General features: G+C 46.9%; 1 protein-coding gene across 1 annotated transcript in view; it reads left to right on the plus strand.

Annotated features, from left to right (window-relative positions):
- LOC133360061 (IgGFc-binding protein-like) overlaps positions 1-6,140 on the plus strand; it is an 81,546-nt gene extending 75,406 nt beyond the window's left edge. The window contains exons 31-35 of the mRNA XM_061578645.1: positions 1,637-1,777; positions 2,213-2,371; positions 3,715-3,811; positions 4,557-4,752; positions 5,360-6,140. Of these exons, the coding sequence (XP_061434629.1) occupies positions 1,637-1,777; positions 2,213-2,371; positions 3,715-3,811; positions 4,557-4,752; positions 5,360-5,496 (730 nt within the window). The 3' untranslated portion in view covers positions 5,497-6,140. The remainder of the gene's footprint in view (positions 1-1,636; positions 1,778-2,212; positions 2,372-3,714; positions 3,812-4,556; positions 4,753-5,359) is intronic.
- Positions 6,141-10,982: the final 4,842 nt, after the last annotated feature.

Here is a 10,982-nt window from a genome sequence, read left to right on the forward strand (position 1 = left end):
CACAAATCACTTTTTAATTCCATCAAAAAAGTAACTTGCAGGGCCACACCTATCACCATCATTAAGATAAAGAACAGTGATCCAATCTCCGACCCCCAGGAACAGGCTTGCAGGTTTACTGACCATTTCTGTGAGGTATTGGGGGGGGGGGAGGAAATCCCTCAGCCCAGAAAACATCATGGGGCAAAGTGGGGATGACCCTGCTGAGGCTGCTGTGCCTCAAATATTGGAAGAAGTAGTTACCCCCTGTGAGAGGCTGGCTGAAGTACAGAAGGCGATCCAGAGTAAGGCTAGGCAAAGCACCGGGCAGAGATAATTTCCCAAGCGAACTGCTGAGGGAGGGTGGCGTTTGTGTGCAGAATGCCCTATGTACATAACAACAGTCTGGACCACTGCACAGATTCTGAATGATTGAAAGGATGCCTTGGTGGTCCCCATCTTTAAGAAGGGGAACCACACAGACTGTAATGACTACAAGGGCATCTCCCTCCTCAGTGTGCCGGGAAAGGTCCTGGAAATGATTATTCAGGTCTTCTCAAGCATAGCCATGCCCTCCCTTCTCTATGCTTGCAAAATATGGACCCCTTCAAATGTGAGGAGCTCACAAATCCGTGAAAGATCTGGACACAGTTTAATCGGTGAGCTCCTCCCGCAGACAAGGCTGCGTTGGCTGGGTCATGTTGCCCGCATACCCAGCCACCGCATGCCCAAACAGCTTTTGTTCAGCCAGATAGAGGAGGCTAAAAAGGCGCGGCACAAGCTATAGAAGAGATGGAAATGTGGTATGAGAGGATATGGAGCTGACTGGTACCAGAGGTGTCAAGATTGGCCTTTGTTGAGGAGGCTAGTGAAGGACGCTACTGGGCAGTTGGAGGCAGACGCTCTCCGGCAACAACGCAGGACATAGAAGCGACGCTCACAACAACGAGTGGAGCGCCGGGTGGCTAAAACACAGCAAGTTGGCACAGTAGGAGGCACAGGTGGTGAATCTGCCAGTCATCTCAGTAAGTCAACCCATGGCACCTGGGTCTGTCCCATTACCTCCTGCCAAGAGGCGTTTGACACTTCTTCACGTGGCCTTAAAGTGCACATAGCGTGTCACAAGCGCTGTGGTGACATCAATGCCACTTTGTTGCGAATGGCGGTTGTAGTTGTGTGCATGTGTACACTGTACACTATTTGCTTTTAATTCCTTGTCTCGTTATTGTTCTCCATATTTACGGATGAAAATATCTAAGTTGTGTTGAAAAGTGTTATTTTAGTAGGATTTGGATCATAAAATATGTTCTTAGGACCACATCTTGGGTTGAGTAATGGAACCTTATAGGAAAATATATTTCAATATACATTACAATTTTTCACTGTAAGTTCAGGTTTTCAGCCCAAACATATATCGAGGTAGGCCCATACAGCCAAGAAGCAAAACAAAACAGTACAATAAAAACGTGCAACAATTACCTTATTGGAAACGAATATCGTGGTAACCACTATATATCGTGAACATTGTTATTGTACCATGAACAATTATATCTCGGCAACCCTCACCACACCTCCGATTAGCACGGTTGGCTACGTACGGTGCGAAAAAAATGCAACATTCATACACCGCACCTACTACCTCTACCCCTTCCCTCAGATGTGTGTATGACAAGCGCAAGGGTCTGGCCGTCAGCTTCACTCCGGACACGAACAGCATCTTCATCAAAGAGGAGGGGCTCGGAGAGTTCGTCTTCACCATCGACATCTTCACGACGGATGCGTTCGCGCTCGCCTACAGGCAGGGCTCTTCACCGCTCATTCTGAAACCTCCCCGCTGGTAGACCCCGAGTAGAGGTGGCACTTGACGAGTGGTAGCCACAGTCACGACGAGGGAGATGTACAGGATGTGGCATGCCGGCTGCGGAATTATCTTGACCGAATCATTGACCCGGACAGGTAAAGCTGCAGCCCTGCACTTGCTTGCTCGTGTCACTGCTGGCAGAACGGCCTCCACTTAGGGGGAGCACTCGAGAGCCCCCCGGAAGGATATTTGTTTGACCAACTTTTAAATGCTGGCTTGACATCTGGGAATAGGTGGGGGTACCCACACTGTGCCCAACACATGAGATCTGCCCATCGATTAACTTGGGTGCACCCATTATTACTGCAAGTCCAGGACACTTATCGTGACACCATAGACGGAGCCGGCTGACGTGAACCCCCGTGTCTGTAGGAAGAACGACTTCCCGGTGCACTACTACGAGAGCCAGGAGATTTATCTGCAACTCGCCGTCAACTCCACCCTGAGCATCGCCCTCTTCGCCGAGAATTGCTACGCGACCCCCAGCGGTGACCCCCGCGACCCCATCCGATACGACCTCCTGAAGGACGGGTGAGTGAGAGGGGGCCATGGTTTGGCGTTCCGCAAGCGGGAGAGTCCGGGATGCTCATCCGGGAGACGTGATGGTGAGATAGTGATGTGGGGGAAGGACAACAAACTAAACACAAAAAAGCAATTCTAAATAAATTAGTTTTAAATCTAGATGATTTAAAGTGCATAGCTCCAGTGGCTTGCTAATATCGGCAGGAAGAGCATTTCAGACGACCGCAGCAGCACATCTAAAAGTGTGCAATGCAGTGACGGTCTTTGTTCGATGGTTAGTCAAAAGCTGCTCCGAGCATGATGGTGGTTTATGCTCCTTGACTAAATCAGCAAGGTATTGTGGTTCATTTGTGGCAAGTACGTTGTGTGTAATGAGTGCAACTTTAAAATGTATTGTTCACCAACCAAAAGACAATGCATCTTAGCGAGCATTGGACAGACATGGTCGGACCTTTCAGTACCCGTCACGAGATGTGCCTAAGATGTTGTACACGCCTCAGCTTGGCAATGTTTTTGCCAGACGTCCCATAGAGTAGCGAGTTGCAATACCGAGCCTTGTCGATACAATGCTACACACCACCGTGTTGGCTGTATCACGACTCAATAGTGGTTGAATGTATCGTAGAGCTCTGATTTGGAAATTGCAGGACCTGACTAGATTTTGCACGTGGTGATCAAACCACATATTCGAGGCTCTCCATATCAGTGCGGTGTACAATTGTGTATCATCAGCATGAAGACGCATCTATGCGCAGGAGCACTCAAGTGGCTCTGCACCCGACTTTGATCAATGTAGTCGGTGTGAGCTTACCTGTGATGAATCACACGGAAAATGATTGTGCTCTCTCATACGTGTTGCTGTAATTACTGTGGAGAGCCAGGTGCATTATTATAAGCGAAGGCGATGATGATCAGAGATAGGGTCCCCAAGCCTCACATGCACAGCAGGCCATGCCCAGCAGTGCGTACTGAGGGACTGAGCCGAGGTGTTGTGTGACATGGAGGATGATACAGCGGTGTGTCTGGTCATTTTTGCAGGCACGCAAATGCTCCTCGGAAGAGCACTTTGAAATAGAGCATCGCCTTTTCGCAAACCTCTGATGCTCATCGGTTGTGGAGTCGCCCACTTCTCAGGAGGATAGAACACAACACAGAATATCTACCTTCTCGTCTACGAACTTAATTATTTTATTTTCTATTTATCCGACCTATCCCCTGGTTAGGATTCATGGGAGGATAGGGACAGGGCGGGCCGGCTACAACTTAGCAACTCACTGCATGAAATCCTGGTGATGATGCTGATGGTGATGATGCTGATGGTACTGACGCTGCCGATTTCTGTCTCCCAACAGCTGCCCCATCGACCCCACGTGGAGGAGCTACAGGAACTTCCTGAAGAAGAATCAGTTCAGCTTCACGGTGTTCAACTTCATCGGCAACTTCCACCAGGTCTGCCCGCCCAGACACGGCCATTATGAGCCACCTGAGTGAGAATGAGGCATCTGAAAGGCACCATAGTGTCGCCTGCCCATCCTGTCTCTCTCGCTCTCTCTCCTGCCGTAATTGTAACGAGATAACAGGCCAGCTGATGAAACGCATTCGCGTTGGGTTGTCATCACTGTGAGCCAATCAGATGTGAAAACCAGAGGAGGGGGTGGGGGGTCAATATAGTCATATACATTACAATGGGTCTCTATTATTAGTTGGGTTATTCACAGTAAATCAACATACATAATGTATGTACATTAGTTAATGCATTAGCTCTGTCCAGCAGCGTATATATGTATGTACATTCTTGGCTCCACGGTGGCGAGATGTTAACTACCTCGCCTGGTATGCAGGAGGTCGTGGGTTTGGTCCCGACCCTGACACCTGCTGTATATTTAGAGTTTGCATGTTCTCTCCTTATTTTGTAGATTTTTCTCCGGTTTTCCCTCCACATTTAGAATTAACATGTGTTGACAGTATTTAGCTGTGATAGATTTCGACACGATGAGCCACTCCGTTGAGCTATCATTTGTGATGGCCAGGTCGCTTCTGATAAAAGAGCTACACAGCTCAATGGGCTTTACCTGGTAAAAAAGAAAGATTAGTTTAAAGTATGTACATTACCAACCTTTGGGCCCAAATATCGTTTGTGTTTTCATCTCTTCCCGCCCTGTGTTAACCCACCCCCGCCCCGCTGGGCCGGCAGGTGTTTGTCCACTGCGACGTGATCGTGTGCAAGGTGGGCGAGCCCAACACCCGCTGCAAGCAGGGCTGCCTGCGCACCGGGGGGGGCTCTGCCAGGCGCAGGAGGAGCGCGTTGGAGGACACGGTGCAGTCGGAGGTTCACACCGTCTCACGGGGCCCGCTGGTCTACGGGGAACCGGCGGAGCGATCGCCTGGAGGTACCCACCACCCCCCCCACAGATAGACAACAATACAACAGAACCAACGTTATACCGCCGCCGCCGCCAAACCATTGGGCAACCTCTGTTGACTTGCCGGACGGTGGTAGCTCGTTTTACCAGCTGTACACATGGATTGTGTCATGTTATCCCATCATGTGTTGGGTTCCAGGAAGTATTAAATTAGCTATAATAACGGTGGCGTTCATAAGCTCCCGATCAGACAAAAAGGGGTTGGATAACGACTGCTGGGGCGAGTGCGATTCAGTCGACCGGCCTGGAATGCTGAGGCGAGACATTTTGGCACTGGTTTGTGTTTCCCCAAGTTTTGGGCGACTGTTTGATCAGGGAAAGTCCCCAATAGTAACAGAGCTCGAAACTAAAGTTGTGCGCAAATTGGCTCGTTTTAACGAGGATTAGTGTGTTACGGACGGGCAGTGAGACAAATGGACAGAGCTTTAAACTGCATATCTATTAAAATGTCGAGTTGACATTGGAAGTGATGAGTGGCTTAGATTCGCGCAGTCAAACCGTGAGGACGATGTCGTGATGCCGTGCCGCCTCCTCTTCTCCCACCATCGTCTCGCCCTTGACCCCAACCCCGCAGTGAACTTGACCCAGCTGCTGACCCCGCTGGCCGTGGTGTTTGCGGCTCTCTTCGTGGGCGGATCCTTGATTTACCACCGCAGGCAGCAAGGACACAGCGGCGGGTACAGCCGCCTGCCGCTGGAAGTCTCCGGGTGAACGGGGAAAGGAGTGGAGGAGACACGGGGAGAGAGAGGAGACATGGGCAGAGAGGGAGACGGGATGGATGGGAGATGGTGAACGTTAGTCTATGTTTCAAGATCATTTAATATACGTGTCAATGTAAGTCGAGGGGACGTAACTTTATTGGTTCAACATTCAGTACGTGGCCATGAACATGTATCAATATGTTAAATTCATAAGTTATAAAATAATCCACTTTTATTCAACGGTTTTACTTAACTTTGTCCTGTGTCGTGGTCAAATCTTGTAATCTACATTTCGTCCACTTCCCGTTGGCCAATCAATCCCTAATTGTGCACACGTACTCAGATCCGGTGACAATGCATGCCTGTATAAAAATAGCATCAAATAATCAATTACTTGGCTCCTTGAAAGCAATTCACTTTTTGTATGGACGACTTATTAATTATATATATTTGTGGTGGTCAAAAAGCCACGGTCCCTAAACTCTGGAATCGCCTCGCCCAAGAAGCAGGCACCAAGCGTTGACGTGGGAGCAGCCGCAGCATCATTCACGTACTTCTCGACGGCGAGTTAAACGAAGTTGTGAAAAAAAAGTGATTAAACTTCATTCCTCTGTATGCCGTGGTAAAATCTTGTAATAAAAATGTCGTCCAGTTCCCCTTGTCCACTCGACTCATTAAACTTCATTCCTCTGTCGGCGTCAAATCTTGTTATCAAAATGTCGTCCACTTCCCGTTGTCCAATTGAGTTATTTACATTTTAGTGCACTTTTAAATAAAACCGTTGTTAAATTTTTTAAGGAGTTTATTTTCCAATAATGCATAATAGATAGTGTTTTGCTACATTGGCCGGGCCATCCGACCGATGGATCAGGGACACTTGAATCTACGATGGTGGCTGCACAGGGGTGATTTTGAGCTGTTGTGATGCCTCTGCTGTAATCATGATTGTGGTGTTCCCATTGCACATGATTTACGTGTTATCCTCAATGTACCTTATTTCGTGTGGTGGCGGTGTTCTATTTAAGCAGGCGCTGTATTCTTTAGAGTTTGAGATTTATTTTAATCTGGTCGGTGTGTGACCCCAGCAGCCTGGGCACCGGGCGCCATGGTGGCGAGATCGTAGCGAGCTCGCCTGTCATGCAAGAGGTCGTGGTTTTGATCCCGATCTCTCTACTCGTGGTCGCATGGATTTTTTCCTGGGTCCTCCAGTTTTTCCCTCGACATTTAGAAACATGCGTATTTGGCTGCTATAAATTTCCGCGTGATAAACCACTTCATTTGTGAGAGGTATAAGCTGAGTGGGCCTTACCTGGTAAAATACAAAGTTTTTTTTTTACTTGTGCAGTTATAGATATTGATTAGGCTGAGACTTGCCCTGACCCCGATTCTATCGGGAATTACACAAGAGAAATCACGGAAGTTACAAAAGAGCTTTGGGGTGGTTGAGGCCACCTTTTAAGGCCACCATTACTCACGTCATCGCACAAAGACAAAGATCCCCCGTATAAACATAGACTGCTGGGGCAAGTGCTGTGATCGAGTAGCACCTACGAAGGTCGGTATGGTTCACGAAGGGGTGGGGTGGCCAGCACCACACATGCAAGCAGACGTTCCCACACAAAATAGCACACTCGAACAATTATGTGCATGCACTCTCACACACTCATGTAAATGTATGCAAAATCAAACTCACATTACTGTACTTGACTAAAAAACATTAATAACAAATATCCAACTTACCTCGCCACAGAACTGCTGAACGAATGGAGCGATGATAGTGGCCATGTTGCATAGGGACTTCACGGCAGCCATATTACAAGAGGATTTTATTCCTGGCAGTTGATTGGCTGGTGCAGCAGAAGTGATCCCTAGCTACCACTGATGTGTGCCACGCATTATAATCTCGCCTCCAACGTGCACAAACACTGCCTGGAGGATATTCCCCTTTTTTCTGATTTGTATAACTAGACGTGGGTCACATGTTCGGGGTATCTCTTACTTTATGGAGCCTCATAATCAGGGGAATACAGCAATTATTTTTTCTGCATTAAGTTCTGATTGTATATTACTGCACTAAGATGTTTTTGAGGTGGGAAATTGTATTGTTTTTAATACACATGAACATTATTTGAAGGGTAAAATTGGTCACATTTTGTTTATTCCCACCGCTGTCCAAATGAATCATGATTGTGCTATTGAAATCATTAAATGAAGAATAATAATTACACTTAGCTCAAGGCACTTTAGATCAATGACATTGCGAGGGGTGGGGGGGGGCTAAGTTCAAAATAAAAAAATAGATGCTTTTGTGAAGCGGATTTTCAAGGGAAATGTATCTTATCGTAATTTATTCAAGGCGCTTCACATGGAAGAACAGTACACCGTGTGTGTGAATGTAATGATAGCGATGAGGTAAATACAACTGTTGAGAGGGAAGAAATGGGGGCGAATCTGTGATAACGCGTGAATTTGATGAAAGCGAAACTGATGACAGGAAATGATGAATGAATGGATTGAATGAATGCGGAATGAGTGATAGCCATGGCATGAGAATATGAAGAGGGAGCAGTGACGGTGGCGGTTATGAGTGGGAGATTAAAGGTGGAGCGGCATCGTTGAGCGCTGTACACGATTGCCACTACTTGCAGCCTGCAGTAACGGCCTCGAGTCAACAGGGAGCAGAAGGGAGTCTATGGATCTTGGGAAGACCATAGAGTCTGGGAGGTCTTGCCGCCGATGGTTTTAGAGAGGGACGTTTGCTTGGTTCGATTAGGGAAGTCGAACTCGTGATGGTGCTGTTGGTTTTTGTCGTTAGGCTTTTAGTGGGATCGTTTTTAATTTTGGAGTAACTCCCATCATTAAGTAGGTCTCTAAAACCATCGGCGGCAAGACCTCCCAGACTCTATGGTCTTCCCAAGATCCATAAAGAAGGCACCCCGCTACGACCCATCGTGTCGACGATAAACTCCCCCTACTTACAAACTGGCCCGGTTTCTATCAGATACTCTGCTTCCCTTCACAGGCAAGACCTCTTCGGCAGTACTCAACTCAACCCAATTAGTCTCTATGGTCAAGGACATGGTACTATCTCCTGATGACATCCTCGTCAGTTTGATGTATCTCTGTTTACCAAAGTCCCAGTACCGGACACCCTAACAATAATTGAGGACTTAGTCCAACATGGATTGAATTCTGATGTACCTGCGCTGGTTAGGCATTGCCTCACCAATACCTATTTTACCTGGAATGGTACCTTCTACAAACAGATCGAGGGTACCCCTATGGGCTCCCCCTTGTCACCAGTGATAGCCAACATGTTCATGGAAAAGTTTGAATCAGACGCCATCCAGACATCCACCCTGCGTCCTTCCCTGTGGAAGAGGTATGTGGATGACACTTTCGTCATCTGGCCACATGGCCTCCCAGCATTGAACCACTTCTTGGACCACATCAATTCCAGACACCCATCCATCAGATTCACCATGGAAGTGGAGAAAGATGGTAAACTACCATTCTTGGATATTCTGTTTGAGAGGAGACCTGACGGATCCTTGGGACATTCTGTGTATAGGAAAGCCACCCACACAGATTCCTACTTGAAACCGGATTCCCACCACCACCCATCTCAAAATAATTCTCTCATCAAAACGCTATACCACAGAGCCCATGGCATTTCTGACCAACACCACCTGGCCGGTGAATTAAGACATGTACATCGGGCCCTCAGGATGAACGGATACTCTGACCACACCATCCGCCAAGCTGTTTCTCCCACCATACAGAAACAGCCACATGAAACTCCGATCAAAACTATCACGTTACCATACATAGCAGGCGTGACCAAAAAGATCTCCAAAATTCTAAACAAACATAAGATCCAAGTCCGATTCAATACAGTGCATAAAATCCGTGATCTGATTCCATCTGTGAAGGATGTCGTTCCTGACTTACAGTATCCTGGAGTCTACAAACTGAGTTGCAGTTGTGGTGATTGCTACATTGGAGAAACGAAACGTCATGTTTCTGATCGTGTCCGCGAGCACAAGGCAGATCTGAAACACGGCAGAACTGATTCTTCGGCTGTTGCCGATCATTGCTACAACTCTGTGGGCTCTCATGAAATTGTCTTTTCGGAGACCAAGGTGCTCTGCTAACCTCCTGGCTACCATCAAAGGTTTGTACACGAAGCCATTCAAATATACAAACACAGACATAATTTCAACCATGATGAGGGTTACAAACTGAGTAATCATTGGAAAGATGTGATTAACCATGCAAAAAAAGATGTAACTACACTTATTTGGACCATCTTATTTGACAGACAACTATTACAGGTTATTGATAGAAAGCCAGTTTGTTGTTTTACCAGTTTTAGTTTTTACAGTACTTTCTTTTTTTTCACACTTTTGTTATGTATGCTAGGTGTTAGTTACAAACCGCACCTCTCCATAACAAAGGCTCAGCCCTTTGTTATGCAGTCTATTCTTAGTCTTAAGCTTCACCTTACCATATTAATAGAAAGTGTGCCGTTCCTGGCCCTTCCCCCCTCAACCATTATATATACGGGGTGGTATTTCTTGTGATCTCTCATTTACTTGATACAGCTGTCGTGGCTGTGACGGTTCCACCTGAAGACGGAGGCTTGTGTTGCTTCCGAAACGTCGTTATTTTTTTATTTTATTTTTATTTTACTTTTATTAATTTACATTTTTTACCTACGTGACTTTACCGAAAAAACCTAAGAATATGAATCCTTGCAGTCACGAAAGCTTCAAATCTACTATACACTACACTACTATACACTACTATACACTACACTATACACTACACATTGGGCTCTATGGAGGCCCGTCGTTAAGCGATTAGTCGTTAAGAGGGTTGGTCGTTAAGAGGGGTTCGACTGTGTTGCAGGGTGGTGGTGGTTGCACACGCCAGTAATACAGCACTGGAAGTGAGGGCCAGTGGATCTAACAAATGTTACGACATCTCCCGTAGACATTGAAAGGACCAATACCTTGCCGGGGGATGGCAGTACTCCAAGTGGATTAATCTCCATCTTGAGCCAGGATGCTGATGTTGGTACTTCTGCCATCCCATCCCATCTATATATATAAAAGGGAAGTTTGTGATTATGTGTGTCTGTTCAAAATGTTTAGCATACTTCCCGACATGCAACAAACTTGAAATTTGGCATATGGGTAGCTTCCAGACTGTACACAATGCAAAAAGTATAAAAATAGACTTTTGTATTTGGGGGGGGGGGGGGGGGGGGGGGGGCAATAATGCATATATTTTGCACGGCAAGTGAGTGGTGACGTCACATCTGTCATGTCACCCGCATGCGGCAGCGTCACGCAGTGTGCCTGCTGACGTCATGCCCCCCCCCCCACCCTCCGCGTAGGCCGTGTATTAATCCAAGAAAAGAATCCAAGTCTCGGGCAAAGCCGGGTAGTAAAGCTAGTTTAATACTAAATTATTCTCTGAAGGCATTGCTGA

The sequence above is a fragment of the Lethenteron reissneri genome, chromosome 67 (assembly GCF_015708825.2).
Source record: "Lethenteron reissneri isolate LAM-NWPU_2019-01 chromosome 67, ASM1570882v1, whole genome shotgun sequence".
In the NCBI taxonomy this organism is placed as follows: Eukaryota; Metazoa; Chordata; class Hyperoartia; order Petromyzontiformes; family Petromyzontidae; genus Lethenteron; species Lethenteron reissneri.